This window comes from Theobroma cacao, chromosome 2 (assembly GCF_000208745.1).
Source record: "Theobroma cacao cultivar B97-61/B2 chromosome 2, Criollo_cocoa_genome_V2, whole genome shotgun sequence".
Lineage (NCBI taxonomy): Eukaryota > Viridiplantae > Streptophyta > Magnoliopsida > Malvales > Malvaceae > Theobroma > Theobroma cacao.
The window spans coordinates 22920914-22938697 of record NC_030851.1 but is presented as its reverse complement, the minus strand read 5'-3'; the positions used below and the strand labels follow the sequence as shown (position 1 = coordinate 22938697).

The window sequence follows — 17784 nt, the reverse complement described above, 5'->3', positions numbered from 1 at the left end:
TATATATTATTAAAATATTATTTTACTTATCATGTCACCATCTTCAATTTTACATATATTTTCTTACATTCCAAAACTCATAATTCACCTTAATTAGCAAAATAATTTTCATTAGATTAACATCCCAGGGGTGGATGTTACAGTTCGCTCGGTAATGGGGCGTGACTAAACTTTGTCGCTTGATGTGGCAATAAGGTGTGACTTGACTCCATCGTTTGCTGTAGCAATGGGGCATGACATGATATTGTATATTGTCTATTGATTGGCCTCCGTATGTGACTATGCTATGTTCAGGGGAAGACCACTCTATGATATGATATGATGACTACATAGTGGCATGCCTTAGGTTTTTGAAATGTGAAATATGTTATATGATGTCATGATATGATAATTAATGGAAAGGCTTGACGTAAAAGCCATATGTAATTGGTATATGATTATGATGTGCTACATGCTTGAGGAGCTATGATTTAGTGTCGAGATGAGTCCTTTAAGGTATGTACGCTAAGCCATGTATGTAGATGGCCATATGATGGATCGATTCATACGATAGATTAAACTGATAGGAGGTTATGTTGGTAATGATGCTGAATCAGTAAGGTGAGGATGATTATACCACCTTAGTATGTTAATAATCAGAAATATGCAGCGTAGTATGGCTGCCATGATATGACAAACTATATTTGATAAGTGACGATTGACTTGTCTTATATGTATATGTATTATGATGTATGAGATGCATGCATGATCAAAGATATGTGTAGCAACTATCCTTGCACATTTACAACTGTTTATTGCTCCCACTCACTGAGTACTAGTGTGACTCACCCATTTCAATTGTATTATGCAGATAAATAGACAAGAAGAATCGGTGGCTAGCATTGCCATTTAGATAGACACGTGATTTGATAGTTGATAGGTTTTCCACTGATGAACACTCCATTATGTCACAGTCTGAGTCATAGTTATGTATGCTTCTACTATGTATATAAAGCATATCATAAAGGAAATATGATGGCATGAAGTTGCCTTATGATATGTAATGAGATGTTTAATGACTTAGTGAATTAGCCAATGTATGGCTATGTGTATGTTATGTTTAAGTCTTTAATGTTATTACTAGTAGAGGGGTTAATGTTGAATCCTAAAAGATTTAAGTTTATATGAGATGATGTTGGCCATAAGGCCTTATGATTATGATATATGTGTTTGTCAGGACTTAACTATGAAGGTTTTCTCGAGTCTCGCCGGCTTGCCTGTTAGGCTCGTGCATGCTAGTCATGGACTCTCAAATTTGGGTCGTGATAGAAATACAACCATAGTCGACTATAGCAGTTCATATTTCATTCTTTAAAATTTTTTAAAGTCTAATTCACCCCCTCTTGGACATTCTTATTACTTAATTCATTGAACTAACATTTCTAATAGAAGAAGACTCAATTTTAATTAAAATTAGCGATCTATAAAATATGAAGCTTTTTCCAAATAAATTTGATTTAAAATCTTTCCAAAAATATTACTTTCATATTATTAATAAAAAGATTTAAACCAATATAACAATATCTTATGAATTTTCATCTCTTTACCCCTTATCATTTTTTTTAAGAAAAGATTAGAAGAGGAATTCAAACTCTACTCTTTGAGCAGAAGGAAAAATGCATCAACTATTGAATCAAATGCTTCAATATCTAATTATTATAAATTTAACAACTAGTAGAATATGAACATTTTTTCAGATAAAATTGATTTATATTTTTTGAATAATTACTTAATAAGATATGAAAAGATTGAAATCAATTTAACGTCTTATCATTCTAGTCAAATTCTTAATAATACGGAACATTTTTCAAAATTAATTTTTTAAATCATTAATTAATAATGCATAGAAAAAATTGAGACTAATACAATTATGGTTAAAAAGAAATTAATGACCAGCTATTCACAGTGAGTTTTGTTTCAAATTATTATCATCATTTCAAAATTCAACAAAAATATCAAGTTTCACCATAAAAGTTATGATACATCATTATTAACATATATTATTTGCTTTTAGTGTTGCAATAAAAATAAAAATATTTTGCCCAAAGATTATAAAGGATCACATTTTTTTTCAAATTTTAATCAATAATAATTTGAAAATAATAAGATTTCAAATTTAATTAAAAAAAGTCAAACTTGAATAGTTAATTATAGAATAAAGAATAATTTTGCTTATGAATTTTTAATTTTGAAAGTAAGGAAATTAAATGGTATGGACTGCGTAGCTCGCAAGGTAGTCAGATAGCAACCGTACATCCACGTGTCAATGGGCGATTGGTCTGACGGGTAAACTTTTGCATCACATGAGAGCTGAAGCTAAACAGGTTCACTTGCACATGGATAACGTTGGTGGGTCCCAGAGTGGACAACCTGTTAGGTACACGTCAGCATAAAGTTCACGCTCTCAACGCACACGTCATTCCAAAAAGGTGATGATAGATAAATAGGGAGAGAAAGAAAGAGCAAAGCAAAACGGAAAGAAAAAAAAAAAATTAGAAATGTGAAGATAAATGAGAATTCAGCAGGGAAGCTCAGACTCAAAAGCCTGACCATTTCTTTTATGTAGAAGTTCTCTTGCAATTCTCAATTCAGTTGTTTTTCTTTTCTCGCGAAACAAACACAAGGTACGTGTATCAGACTTGGATTTGTCAAATTTTGATCGTCGCCTCTTAGATCTCTTTGTTTATTTGATCAGCTAAAAAAGTTTATAGAGTTAAAATTGAGGTTTATCTGTGTTTCTTGTATTTTGATTTAAAAAAAAAAAAGAAAAATCACTTGGTTTTGCTTAGTGATTAGATTTTGTTTAAGGGTCAGGGAGAATTCATAAGGGAAAAAAAAAGGAGTTGCATGAAAAAGAATGATTGTAATAGTTTCTGCTGAATTTTTCAGATTTGGGATTTTTATTGTTTCCATTTTGCAGTTAGAATCAATATAAATTATTTTCTTTTCTTTAAAAAAAAAACAAAGAGACAAAACTAGTTGTGTTTTTTTTTTTAGTGCAAAGAAAAAGTATTACAGTTCAAACCTATGAGCAAAGCTAGGATCAGACCCGTTTTTCTTGTTGAGTGGCAAGTTTTATGCTTCTTTGGTTGAACTGAGAAAAAGTGAATACCACTGGCTTTTGTCTAAAGTTGGCCGCTTTGTAGAAGTTGAAGGGAAGCAAGCCTTTCCAAAGTATAGCCATATTCAACAATTAGTTGGGATCTTTTTGACGCTTGAAGCGTGCTTTTATGGTAGTTATTAGTGTTCCTTGCTTGAAAATTTATCAGGGATAACCATAAATTAGAATTATCTCAACCCCTGCCTGCTGGTCTTTTTGGTTATTAAATTTGAAACTTCCATATAGAAAGATGCCTTTGGTCTTTAGATCCAATATTCAATCATTTACATATCTTAGTATTTATCCTGAATTTTTGTAGATCCTGGAAAGTGGATCAGGAGATTGGTTCTTCAATGAACAGTATCTTTTGTCAATAATCAAGCTCATAGATTTGAAGTGATATTGAATATATACCAGAAGACACTTTGGAATTTGGAGTTTACTTTGAAATGGAGAAAATCTGTGAATTCTGCACAACTTCAGGACCAGTTGTTTATTGCAAGGCTGATGCAGCGCATCTGTGCCTTTCCTGTGATGCAAAGGTCCATTCAGCCAATACACTTTCCAACAGGCATCTTCGTACCCTCCTATGTGACTCATGCAGATACCGCCCATCTTATGTTCGGTGTTTGGATCACCAGATGTTCATGTGTCGTGGTTGTGACCGAACTTTCCATGATGCTTCTTCCCAGCACCAGAGACTTGCAGTTAGTAGTTATTTGGGGTGCCCTTCAGCTAAGGATTTTGCAGCATTGTGGGGTTTTGAATTGAATGAGCTGGAAAACAATGCTATTCAAGATCACTCTTTATCCAATTCATGTGTTTCTGTGAATCCCAATGCGGTCAAACTGGATGATTTAGGACAGTCTTGTTCCCAAATTGGAGTTTCTTCAAGTAAATCCTGTGTGACTCAAGCCCCTGCTGCAGGATGTAATGTTGGATCAAACAGTCAACAAACCAAGGTTGGCATGGTTACTTGTTCTTAAGTAGATCTATGTAATTTGTCAATATGCTCCTTAACTGCTTTATTTTTTATCAGCTATGGTTATGCATGCATGTTGATATTTTTATAGACAACTTGGAGTTTATCCTCAATATGATGTCAGCAATATGCAGCAAGCTTATGTAAGCCACAATGAGCTATCCCAAATATTGGAAAAAATCCTAGATTTCATAAAGTTCTTACCTATTAAAGGTTTATGTATTTTAGCATTATCATGGTAAAAAATTCATCCTTCTAGTGGAGCTTTGTCTAAATTTTCTATGTTGTAGATTATGTCCTTTCGTAAATATATCGAATCATCCTGAATGCTAGACGAGTGTACCAGACTATGAGTCTTAATTTTTAATTTCACGCATGTTAGAAGGGTGAAGCTATTTGCTCAGGTTACCTACTAATTGCTTTTGATATGCCACTTTAATCAGAATCATTTAAAGCATTGTCATGCAGTGATATATGAACATGTTCATTGAATCATGTTTAATGTCACACATTTTCTGCTAACCTACTTGAACTAATTAGTGAAAAGATATTCTGGTGCTGCTTAGCTGATGGTGCAAAATGGTGATAGGGCTTCACTTTCAAATACATACCAGTAGCAAAAGACCTATGCATACTTGATACGTCATATGTCTGAAATGTTCAACCCAATAGTAATATATATATTTTTTCATGCTTTTTCAACTATTATCCTCTTCATTTTCTAGTCTTTTTTTTTTTTCTACCACATGGTGGTCTTTTCATTTTTAAAGTGTTTGATCCACTTTTATTTTTTGTGGAATAGATTGTTTGTTTCTTCCTTAGATATGTTTCTAGTTAAATCACCTTAAAGTGTTTTTCGACCAATGGTTTTGAAATGGGTCAGATGGTTTAAACCATGATAATAATTAAGTCAGCCGAAACTTGGAGTTCTTGTTGACTTCAAGAGTTTTCTATTGTAGTAATAACCTCCACCTATTCAGGGTATTTAATAAAGATTTATAGATTAATAACATTCACTTCATGGTTCCTGAGGACTAAAGAGCTTATTACTCTTCTTAGTGTGTCCTTGTTATTGCAGGTTATTAACAAAGGTCAACAGCAGCAAAACACTGCCTTTATTTTGCAACAGATTCTTGACCTGAAAAAGCTTCAGCTCACTGAGAGAGATGGTCATTTGCCTTTTATTGGTGGCCAAGAACAAGCTGACACATCTTCTTCAATATGCAACTTTTCACAAAACCTTGATAGTAATCGAGTCCAGGACATTGGCATCAATCTCCACCAAAGTAACAATCCAATCCACGAGCAGAATGCAGATCCTCTGCCCTTGTCATTTTCTCATCTGGAGAATTTAGCATCATCTTCAACTTCTGGGATTCCTTTGTATGGAGAATCTTTTTGGCAAAGCAAAAGTCCGATTCGTGGTAGTCAGGTTTGCCCATCGATCAGAAGTCATCAAAATTGATTGTTAATTGTAGACCACTAGTCATATGTTCAAATTTCATCCATCATTGATAGACTGCAGGAGTGCCTTGAGGATAGAAAGAAGTCTTCTTTATCGTGCACAGGGTATTTGACTAGTGCTAAGCTATTTTATTGTTATGCTCTCTCGTAGCCATTTACCCCAATCCATTTCTGCTTTTGTCTTTTCATATCATGTTAGTAAGTTTGTTCGTTCACATGTGATCACTTGAAACAATTTTCTAAACCCAGGATAAATTGCAGTTATGTTGACTGCAAGCTATAATTAATAAATTTGCCCCAGCCATTGGACCTTTATCTATTCACCCGGATGCAGGCTTTTGTTGATGAGTGACTTCGGATAAAGGCAAAAGTGGATTGCAAGCAACAAACATCCATAAGTTGTTTCTCGAAGCTGGAAACTATTAGGGAAGGGGAAAAAATAGAAATAGACCATTAAAGCTCCTTATATCATTTTGGAGAATAACCATTCTAGAAAAATTATTGCTTTTCCATTTAACATTTAGTTTCATGCTTTCTGGCAGTGACTGTAAATCCTAATTATTTCTGGTTTTGATTTTAATTAGTAGCCAATTGCAACTGCTTTGGCTATCTCTCTAATGCCGTGGACATTTTGCATTTCCCATGTGACCATCATAACAATATAATTGAGCATGTGAAAATGGTTTCCTGAAAGCAACAAGAATTTAAGAGTATAATAACATAAACATAAGAGACAACCACCGCTTTTTTCTGGCTGCAAGAGTAACACATAAATTTAGGGATAAAGATCTGACTTCCAATTATGGAAATAGCAATATCATAATATGATTTTCATAAAAAGCAGCATTGTAAATTCTTTATTGTACAATAAATAGCCAGAAAGTTCTTATAGAGTTGATTTTGGTTTAAATCTTGCCATGCCACAGTTTTTTTATTTTGTTTCATATTTCTAATTGGTGGTTTTTATCTTATACATCTACAGAGAAGGATTTTCCTGTTTGTATAACATTAAGGAGTATATTTTATGAGTTACTACAAGAGTTAGTTTTGAGCATGATCTTAATACCAAAGTGCACTGTGTTTATTAATCGAGTTTGCAGTTGTGGTCTCAAAATATGCAAGACCTTGGAGTTTGTGAAGACATTTTTTGCCAAGATGATTTTAACATGCCTGATATAGAATTAACATTCCCCAATTTTGAAGACCTTTTTGGTGCTGATCAAGATCCAATCCGGGCACTGCTTGGTAATAAAGATGTTTGTTGCTCATCTGTGGACAAGGATATGTCCTTCAACAAATCAGATATTGTTAATGCAAGACCAGTGGAGGTTAGGATCATGGCACTCTTTTGCTTCTTATGATCGCATCCTTTACATACAGATATTACCTAGGAAGCTTTATAAAGGTATTAGAACCTTCAAGAGCAGTTTTTAAAAACATCTTTGCATATGAATGTGGCTGAAGAATTTTAAAATATATATACAGAGAAAGTGCTGATAAACTAAGTTGCATGGTTCTTATCCTGCTTTTAGTAAACTTTAGATATCATTTTTAGAGCTCTCAAGGTCAAGCATCAAGTTAAACTGAAAGGAAAGACGAATACTTCTATTAAACAACTATTACTCCAGTTATACTCCTACAATAGACTACAGATAATCTTTTAAACAAGCAACATTGAGATATTGGTATTTGTCTTACAAGGATACTAATTCTCTCTCTCTCTCTCTCTATATATATATCTATATATATATTGTGGAAAATAATCTTGCCACTGTGTGTTCATATTGATGACTTTCCCTTACCTTTAAGTTATCATAAAATTAGATATCAAGTTTTACATTCTTTTAAACAACTTATGCACTTTGCTTTGGATGTGGAAAGTTGAAACTAAAGCAGAATAATTTGAAGTTCCTTTAAATCTTTTATTTGTTGTGTTCCTTTCGTGCCAGGATGCTTCTGTGGCCTCATCTATTTACATCAATCAGTCTGCTCATACAGAAAATAATATGGATCCTTCTAACCACATTCATAACTTCCAGAGGGCTAGTGATTCTCCTCGCCCGATTCGACCATCTTATTCAACAATGTCCTTCTCTGTTTCAAGGTTTAGTGCTGAAAGCAGTGGTATTGACTGCCCTGATAGTGAACTTTCACCCATTACACAGGGGGAAGCATTATGCTTTTCACCTGGCTTAGGCAGCTTGCATTCAGAAGCCAGAGAAAATGCCATGATGAGGTACAAAGAGAAGAAGAAGGCCCGACTGTGAGTATCAGGTTTCTCTTTTCTTGCAGGGTCTATAGTCTACCACTGTTTTGAGCAAGTTCAGTGGATTTTATCTTTATCTCTAGTTCTTGAAAATTGCTGTGCCTGATCGAAATAAAAAAGAATAAACTCTGGTTTTAAGCCTCGGTTGTACCTTTACAACCTGGGCACTTCAAAAAAAATTCAAAACCCAACTCTTGAACGAGTGAATCCAGATATAGATTACCACAATCTTAGACCGCAAGATAACCTCTTGATCACACTGGCTTATGCTTCATAAGGTTGGTAGCTTTATGATATTATAAGAACGTAAAATCACCAGCACATCAACTGCAGTTTTATTTGCTAATCTTGAGAAATAATAGCAAGTTTGAACCTGAAAAATTTCAAACACCCCATTGGATTGCCTTTAAATATTTTAAAGTATTTACAGAATAAGCATTTGGGGGCCGTGAAGCTTTCAGTTCAGTAGAAACAAATATATACCACTGTGTTACTCCCAATTTCTATTGAAAGTTCACAATGAATTAAAAGTGATCTGCCTAGTGTTTTCAAGCTTCAAGTTTTGTACAAAAAAAAGTGTGTATGCATTGCAAACTGGTGCATGTGCATGCATATGTTTATAGAATTTTCTTGCCCAATTAGCTACTTTTGTATATGATTGACTCTTTCTTACATTAGAAGCATCATCTATGATTAGGCATGAAAGACAAATTCGTTCTGCATCTTGGAAAGCTAGAACTGATGTACGGAAGATGGTAAAAGGACGATTTCCTAAGATGGAGGACTATGATTCTGATAATGCCAATGGGACAAGGAGTTATTAAGTAGTTCCTTCGTTTATGTCTTGTACATATTATCAGTTCCAGATATATTCAAATTCAATCAATTCTTTCTCTCCCATGTATTTATGGTTTTGATCCTAACAGAAACAATAAAATTAAGGTCTTTGTTATTCATGAAAGTCATCCATGCACGTTGCACAGAAGATATTGCTGGAAAAGTTTTCTAAACTTAAATTGTCACACATATGAAGGTTTTGAGTCTAGATATAGCATCTCCTCATGTGGAAGTCGATAAGTCTGTTAATTGTCTTTGAAGGAATACTTTACTTAACAAACACCAGAAAATATATGCATCTGTTGTTAGTTGTAATGATTTAAGAGATCTGCTGATGCAAGTGGTTCTTTAATGTGTATGCAAGTATATGGTGAAAACCATCCAAATATAGAGGTTCAAACGTTGCTTTTTAAGTAGGAAATTTTGCACCAATTAATAAGTCAAATGTTAAGATGCAATGTATGATTTTGATTTTAATTGTTAGGAAATATAAAATTTGAGATTCAATGCTTGTCTTAATTAAAAAGAATTGGGAAAAAAAAAGTACTTCAGCACCAACTTTTGATGCCAAAGAAGAGATCATGCTAGTGTGTTTTAGCTACATATCAGCAAAGTGTCGTACGTCAAGTTAGCAAGGTTGATGAATAAAATATGGAATGGACCACGCTCATAGTTAGAACGTAGGGAGAGTGATTTGGAAAGACCATCCTCAATCCTCATCCGTTGAGCCCTTTGCCCTGATAAATCCCGAGCAACAGCTACGTGGGCAAGGTGCTAAAGCAGCATGGCCAAACTGAAATGAAAATGAAAGAGAAACCTAAAATGTTAATTACAGGGAGGTTATATTCGGAAGAAATGTATGGCTAACTTAACAACCGTGACAATAGCCCAAAAGGGTTTTTATTTGTTAATTCACCAAACAATTTGAAAATTAGATCTGATAGGAGAACCATTGGACAAAAAGAGGTAGTTATAGTTGTGAAAAAGAAGCAAAACATGATGGCTTTCCTCCGCCCAAATGGCATGTATGTCTTAATCTCACTTCATGACTTGAAAATTTTGTATGACTCCTCCCCTCCCCCCCACACATACACAAAACCACCACCCTCCACTCTCTCAATTAACTTCAATTCCAAGCAAATTGTATTGTCAAACGCAATCTCTAACCGCAACCGGGCCTTGCACTTCATGTAGCTTAAGCTGTTTGTTGACCTAATATTTTTGTTTCCTTTCCAGACTGAAAACGTCTTTTAAAAAAAAATCAGGGAAAAAAATGATTGATAATTAGCTTAATTGGAATTCCTTTCATTTAAGAACGACAGTATTGGGGTCCCCTTATGTTTATATTAGATTTATTTATTTATGATTTGAATTTTTGTTGCAACGTGCATTTTTATTAATTAAATGGGTCCTTCAAGGTGAGAAAATGATATTAACCGTTAGATCTAACTGATCACGATCTTATGATCGCCAACCCTAGTCTAGGCTGGGACAGTTTCGGCTTTATCTCAAAATTTCAGGGGAGAAGGGGTATCCTGGTAGATACGATTCAACCACGAGGATATTCACGTCATTTGACAACGATCCAAATCTTGCCTTGCTGCAAATATTCTTTTTCATGCTCGGTGCATGCAAATGTGATTGTTTGTTATCCCCGCAAATGTGAACAGGGCTTTCTATCCGGTGAATTTGTCTAAAGTACCTCAGCGTTATCTTCAAATTAGCATGGTGCCGTCCAACATCGATTGATCGACATCAAACGGCCCGCATCATTCAACGACGTTTCATCTTCGAACACAGGGGACTAGAAAAAGACAATTAAATTTATTGAATGACTTAAATGTCCTTAACAGAGCGATAATGGAGGGGCGAACTGAGTAAAAAAGGCGTTTAAAATGGACAGGGGTAATTCTGTTATGTGTTTGTTTTCAAACGGTTTTCCAGAATTCTTTTTTTTTTTTTTCTTCTTTCTTTCTCTTCACTTCACTGTGGCCCGCTCTTTTCCCTCCATTTCTTTCTTCTTTCTTCTATAAACCCACTCTTCTTACTTCCTCCGTTCCTCATATTCGCTCCTCTCCCTTTGTCTCCCTCTCCAAACAAAACAAGCTGAAGTCACTCTCTCTCTGTGTGGCTGCTCTAAAGAGGAAACCGGAGGTACCGTATTTCAAAGGTTCAGGTGAACGCCAACTTTTATCGATTTCAATAAGTTTACTCACTTAATCGCTGTTGTTTTTCGTGCTTTGATTCGATATCCATTTATTTTTTTCTAATTTTTTCTGCTTTCTCTAAAAGCTTTTTCGAGCTTCATTCACAAATGCAAAACGACAAAGGCTCAGCTGTATATGGCGACCTCGCAGCCAAACAATCGCACGATCTCCAGAGCGATGACATTTACTCTTCCTCCACCACCTCCTCCTCTGCTGCCGCCGCCTCTCTTTTCGGGCTCTACCATCCCCGCCTCCTCATGCAACAGCACCAAGATATGATCAACCGCCACAACCTCTGCCTCACGCGCCTCCGCGATGCTGGAAAAGAAGCGGAAGCACTCCGCCATGAGAATACCGCTCTGCGATCTGTCAACCGCGACCTCAACAAGCAACTCAGTGCTCTGATTCAAGCCTCTGTGCAGAACCACTTCGCATCGTCGGATTACAACACGACGCCGTTCGAGTTGGTGAATGCGTTGCGAGGGCTTTGTCTCGGCGACGGCGGCGTAGGAGAGGAAGAGGTTTGTGATGAGAGTCCGACGAGCGTGATGGAAGGTGCGGTGGATGTGGAGAGGGTTATGTTGCCGAAGAGCATATCAGTTAGGTCGAACGGATATCTGAAGATGATGAGTCAAGCTGGAGCGAGTCATCGTGGTAAAACTCGAGGGCCAACTAGGCCTGGAAATGCCACTCAACTCAGTGGAGCGGTGAGTTTCTTTCTTTCTTCCTTTTTTTTTTTTAATCTGACTCTGTTGAGATGGCAAAATTCGTAATTGCTATATTTTCATTTGAGTTATATATTTTATCGCTGGCTTTTTAAATATAATAATATTTTACTTTTATTTTGTTCGGTTTTGTTTATTTAATGAATGCCTTGGTTAGTATTTGGCTTTGGAAGGAAGCAACAAACTAACTAAACTTATGGTTGACGATGAGTCCAATTATATGAGGGTAGACTTTCTTTTCCTTTTCCTCATTACTATTAGTGGCTTTTGGGAGAACCTAGTTCAACGGACTTTGACTTTTGATAGAGCAAGAAGAAATTGATTGGCCTCTATTTAAGCAGTGTAAGATGATAATTTCTTCGTTTAGATAGCTAACGAGTAACCGGGATTCAATTTGCCCTGTAAACCGAAATCTAATGAAACAAGAGATTGGCTAAGACGTGTCAGATTTGAATATTTGCCTGTTGCCACGGGAAGAATGTGTGGTTTGAAAATATGATTATGATAATAGTTGTAGGTTTACAATTGGTTCCTGTTCATCGTAATGGAAGGGCTGACTAATCCTTTAGGTGAATGTGCAGCAGAAGGTGTACGTGCAAGGAGGGAAGAAAGAGGAAGAGCCGCTTGAACTGGAGGTGTACAACCAAGGCATGTTCAAGACTGAACTCTGCAACAAATGGCAAGAGACTGGTGCCTGTCCATATGGTGACCACTGTCAATTTGCTCACGGCATTGAAGAGCTCCGCCCGGTAATCCGCCACCCTCGCTACAAGACTGAGGTCTGCAGGATGGTCCTTGCAGGCGATGTCTGTCCCTATGGCCATCGATGCCATTTTCGCCACGCACTTACTGAACAGGAGAAGTTCATGGGCCAGGTCAAGCCTAGGACCAGGTAAAACTCGGGTGGTCAATATCATCATATTCGTTGATTGACGTAGAGATGTTCATAATCCTGAATCCCAAATTCGTTAAAAATAATATTCTTAATGTAGGAAGTTTATAGGTATGGTGGACGCAAAGTTGGAATAATTAGAACCAAAAAAAAAAAAAAGGGTTAGGAAAGATGAACATTTGTTAGAGGCTTTATGGTCCCGGAAGGTGGGAGATTTGTTGAGGATATTAGAGAGATTCACTATTTTTCTTCTTTTTATTTTTTTTAAGTAAGCCATTAAAGCATGATACTTACTTTGGGATGTTTGGTGCGCTTTAAAGCAAGCAAGCAAGCAAAAGCAAAAAAGGTTCATTGTAATGATCTTGGATTCTGGTTAAGTAAGCATCTGATTGGTGTCAATATTGATGTAATTAGCCTCGTACAACTCTTTTCGCCATATGCTTGATGTTTTGTGGTAAACAGTACTATTGCTTTTAAGCTCTCCAAAGCTCGTTAAGATGATTGAAACCTCATTCAGGCTCTCTCGGAGGAGGAATGAAATTTTGAATTGAAGCCATAGCCATATTTTGACAATAACTGGGCATGAGGGACATGGTTGGCTTGTATACGTACGGTTCATATTCTGTTTTAAATCACTATGCTTTGATGATTGAGAAACAAGTTTCTACATCTTAAATATTTTATGGTTACTAGTACTACAGTCCTAATAAGGTCAGACTAAACACTGTACTTCTAATTGCATCTGAATAGGAACTTTAATTAGTCTAATATCGAACAAAAAAACCCCGATTAAGATAGTAAGAAAATGAAATCTGTAGGATTACCCTTTTTATCTGAATGAATTGGGAACTCTAGCTTGTAATAATACGTTACGTTACGATACGAGTTGTTAGATGTATTCGCAGTATTGACACTAATTAAAGTCAAGAGCTTTTCAAGCGGGTGATGATACAAGCCCAAAACCAGGCTACATTACGTTGAGTGTCGCTCGAAGAATTTATTAACGCGGCCCTGGGTCTTGTGATAGATATCATACAAACTGGCTCTTAGGAATCAGTCACCACTTGTCACAAGTTGGTAGTGACAAATGATGGTTGCCCCAGCAGTCCTAGTTGTTACTATATATAAAAGAAAGGTATCTTCTCTGGCTAAAAGCTTGAGTACTCCACAGAAACCAAACAACTTGCTGCTTGGCTCGTGAAGATGATTGAAGCTACGTAAATTCTCTCGTCTATTTCCGTAAATCTGTATGTACTTAGTCTTGAGAAGTTAGGATTACCATATATAGCAACTAATCAATGATCGCTAGGGAAAGGCTTGACGAAGAAGAGGCCCTCTGTTGAAATGCCATTGAATTTGTTTTCACTCACGGGATGGTGCATGTAGATATATAAACCAATTTACCAATATAGTTTAAAAATCATTAAAACTTTGACCCTTCAATGAAACGTATGAATTCAGGCATTTTGATATGACATGTTTTAGTAACATGTTACGTCCTGATTGGTTATGCAAACTTATACCATGCCTATTAATGAATTAATAAAAGACAGAAAATGGATGAAAAAGCTTACATATATATTTGTTAGTGTAAGCCCTACAAGCCAATTGGATTTATGTTTATAAAACACTAATTTAAATTAGTCATATTCCATGTAATATACATTATGGTTATTTATACAATGTACAAGGTACTTCTTATCCATTAGTCGACTAATAAAAAGTTATGAAAGTTTAATGAAGATAAAGTCTTTGGAACTTTATGGGCCTTGCAAAGAAATTGTAAAAGGGTTATAATTATGAGATTTTTATATATCAAAGCCTTGTTCCTAAATATGTTATTGGTCATTGTATTATCAAGAATAAAGACATTGATGATGCTCAATGACTGGTACATGCTCAACCTTCTTACCTTGGAAGTAAACAACAGATCTTATATGTTAAAGTATGCGAGATACTTGGGGATAGTATGTGGGTGCTTGTTAAAAGAACAAGTTCAGTGAACATGACTTGCAATGAGAGTTTATAGAGTTATTTGAACTTAATTTTGATAGTAATTTAGCTTAATTCTTGTGGTAATGTATCGAAATCAATAGGTTTTAGTTAAATTATTTTAAGTTAATTAATGTAGGTGAGCCAATCTAATCTTAGTTAATTTTATATTTAATTTGGTATTAATGTGATTAAAGATAGGTTGTTATTGATTTAGTTGTGGTTTTGTAGGTGTTTAATGAAGGAAGACTTTTAATGGAAGAAGGAGAGCAATTTCAAGGTGTAGACTTTTACTGTATATGTTTGGGTATTTCAACCATAACTCTCTCTAAAGAACTCCAAATGAGATGATTCTTAAACCATTGGAAAGATAAGAGAAAAGGCTACAACTTTCATGTTTACTACTTTGCCTATTTCAGCCTAGAAGGTGGTCAAAATCGCGTTGAAATTGGAGCACTACAATAGTCCTAGAGCAATTACGATTTTTACTATTTAAATAGTCAAGGTCGCGGCTTTGGAGGAGGTAGGACATGGCTCATGTAGTTTGATGAGAAAATCTTGATTGAAATTTAATTCTTTCTTCACCAAACTTGGTCTAACTTCAAAGCCCTATAAAAACAATCTTTCAGAAAGAACGAAACACCAAATTGACAATTGAGAATTAAGCATCCAAAATCATTGAAAGTTGAGAAGAATTTGAAGGATTCAATAAGAAGATTTAGAAGATCAAGATTATAATTCTTGAGTTTTATCTTTTTGTTATTGTTTTATTTTTCTTAGTTTGATGTTATTGTTTAAACTCTATTTGATGATGATGTGTGACTTGATGGGTAACTAAATTGTTTATCTAAGATTATGATTGAACTCAATATATAGTCTGATTTATTTATCTCTCTTTTACTTATGTTTGATGGATTTAAGTTGTTTATTTTATTTTATTCTTAATGCTTCTAATTGCTTGGTTACCAAATAGATTGAATTGGAAATCTAGGTTAAACCTTGACGAAGGAGATTTAGGTAGACTTGGAATATAATAGTATATGATTGAATGCACTTAGTTGATTAGGTGGTTTGATTTGCATATAAGGTAGACATACACCTATAAGCCATACGTAGCTAGGATTAGAGCACAAAGTTAATGAATCTTTTTTCAATTTAATTTGCAGAGATATATAGTAAATTAATTAGGAGAGATATTTTTATGAGAAACTCAACAAAGACTTGTAAATAATTTAGGACTATAGGTTAGCAACTTAATCCATTAAACACAATTAAGAGAGAGAGACAATAATCAAATGAAGTATTAAGGGACATCATAATTGTCACAGCCCAATTTTTGAGCCATGACTGGCCCAAGGGCCCAATGGGCTTAGCCCACTAAGCCTAAGCAAGTCTACTTAATTGATCTTATACATTAATCCCTATTCCTTTGAAATCCAAAGCTCGAAATGTTCAAATACCGTTTCTTTGAAAACGATTCATAAAACCCAATCATACATTCATAATGGCATCATCCACCCAATATATTCATAAATAGATTAACAAATGATTCTTAATGTTTCACATTAAATATTCATATACACATAATTAGACCTTGACCGTCAGTGGAGTGACTCCGAGCACGATTGATAACACTTGGTGCCATGTTAAACCTATCGAGCAATGTATAGGAAGGAGCACCTCGTCCTAAGATCCAATCACCTTTAACTCAGGAAAACCTAAACATGAATTTTAAAAACGTGACTAAAAACTCAGTGAGTGAACATAGGAAAGGAGCAAGCAACATTAAGGAAGGTTTAGAAATCATGACGCAGTTAAGTTCAAAACAATGCAATTTAGTTTATTTCTATTTAAAAACCCCTCATTCAAGCCCTTGTTCGTTTAGTCACTTGATGACGAAAGACTCATGAACAACAAAGAAGTTGAGAAGTGAAAACTTTAGTAGAATTCAAGCAAGCCAAGCATAATAGATTGACTCTCACCACAGTGAAAAGGCATGCTCGCTGTAATGAAATTCTGGCCAGATAAAATCAAGGGGCTTTCATTGCCATCGGGAAAATTCCACTCATGCCACATTGCACATTAAATTGAACACATTAACAATACTCAAGTTTTCAACAGTCAATGCAATCACATATTAAATCCAAACATCTCTATATAGTAAATATATATATGAGCACATACACCACCATCACCTCACCCGGCTCATGTGCATCCGCCCACATCGTGCACATAGCCGGACACCCCATCTCACCCAACTCATGTGCATCATTACCGGCATGTGCACTGCCCACTCCACACATGCACGGTTGTAATTATCACGACATTGTCATTCAACTGGCATGTGCACTGCCCACTCCGCACATGCACGGTTACATCAATTACACAAAATTACTTTACAATACATATCATATATTACTATTTTTTTATATATACATATCAGTATCATATAGAGGTACATAGATTCATCACAATCATGTTCCACATCACAAAAACATTTCACTAAAGGCTTGTTCCCATGCATTTTTATAGAAAAGCAATTAAAATGTCTCAATTAACCACATGTACCTTACTCCTAAAACATTTTATGCAAGTTCACTCACCTTACGATAGCGGGATATTACATTGCTATTTGATCGGAGGTGTCTCTGATTATTTTCACTGGCCGGTCGCTCGATGTTTACTCTAGCACGCCACCACAGTACCCTAACCTTATCTTTGCACTTCCTAACAATAATACGAACTCAATATATTTAATTATATACGTATACGGGCAACACTTCAATCAGTTAATCCTTACTCAAATATATATTTTTCATCCTATCATGAAACCATCTTCAATTAACTCATATCTTAATAAATTTTTACTAAAATTACTTATATCTATTGCTTACGTAATTTCTTAAATTATATCACCGGCAACTTAATTATGATGTCACTTGTCTACTTCAACCTTTCTAAATAATTTCCACCCAAATCCATCTTATATTTCCACACATTGTCACGACCCAATTTCCCGGGCAATGACCGACGCATGAGCTCAATGAGCATAGCTCACTAAGCCCAAGCAAGCCTATCCATTTACCTTTGGTTAACAAATTTATCATATCATGCATACACACACACCTTTTCTCGGGTGTGAACATAGCCAAAACACAATGGCATTATCGATAATAATATACATGCACTATACCAGTCATGTATTTAGCAATTTACATTGCATACACATATTCATATTGTTAGATTGTTTTCACAATACAAAAGGACCCATGACTTCCAG

The 17784-nt window shown here is 35.3% G+C and overlaps 2 protein-coding genes across 9 annotated transcripts; both read left to right on the top strand.

Annotated features, from left to right (window-relative positions):
- LOC18609131 (putative zinc finger protein At1g68190) lies at positions 2509-8818 on the top strand. Of its 4 annotated transcripts, none has more exons than XR_001926765.1 (6): positions 2509-2663; positions 3459-4101; positions 5200-5553; positions 6789-6913; positions 7535-7848; positions 8549-8818. XR_001926765.1 is itself a non-coding variant. In XM_007044124.2 (6 exons), the coding sequence occupies exons 2-6, from the start codon at positions 3589-3591 to the stop codon at positions 8673-8675; spliced, it is 1536 nt and encodes a 511-aa protein (XP_007044186.2). In that variant the 5' UTR covers positions 2509-2663; positions 3459-3588; the 3' UTR covers positions 8676-8818. The 4 variants fall into 4 exon arrangements, 2 of the variants coding, with proteins under 2 accessions (XP_007044186.2, XP_017971630.1); XR_001926766.1 differs by having other exon boundaries at positions 8530-8717; XM_007044124.2 differs by having other exon boundaries at positions 6686-6913.
- Positions 10600-12922, top strand: LOC18609129 (zinc finger CCCH domain-containing protein 15). Of its 5 annotated transcripts, none has more exons than XM_007044120.2 (3): positions 10600-10858; positions 10981-11602; positions 12190-12922. In XM_007044120.2, the coding sequence occupies exons 2-3, from the start codon at positions 11003-11005 to the stop codon at positions 12514-12516; spliced, it is 927 nt and encodes a 308-aa protein (XP_007044182.2). In that variant the 5' UTR covers positions 10600-10858; positions 10981-11002; the 3' UTR covers positions 12517-12922. The 5 variants fall into 5 exon arrangements, with proteins under 5 accessions (XP_007044182.2, XP_017970182.1, XP_017970181.1 ...); XM_018114693.1 differs by having other exon boundaries at positions 10622-10864; positions 12205-12922; XM_018114692.1 differs by having other exon boundaries at positions 10622-10864; positions 12202-12922.

Bases quoted from the DNA above. Each gene is read 5' to 3' on its own strand.
- LOC18609131 (XM_007044124.2), top strand. From the start codon at position 3,589: ATGGAGAAAATCTGTGAATTCTGCACAACTTCAGGACCAGTTGTTTAT. The intron at 4,102-5,199 runs GTTGGCATGGTT...TTGTTATTGCAG, and splicing joins CAAACAGTCAACAAACCAAG to GTTATTAACAAAGGTCAACA. The intron at 6,914-7,534 runs GTTAGGATCATG...CTTTCGTGCCAG, and splicing joins TTAATGCAAGACCAGTGGAG to GATGCTTCTGTGGCCTCATC.
- LOC18609129 (XM_007044120.2), top strand. From the start codon at position 11,003: ATGCAAAACGACAAAGGCTCAGCTGTATATGGCGACCTCGCAGCCAAA. The intron at 11,603-12,189 runs GTGAGTTTCTTT...CTAATCCTTTAG, and splicing joins CCACTCAACTCAGTGGAGCG to GTGAATGTGCAGCAGAAGGT.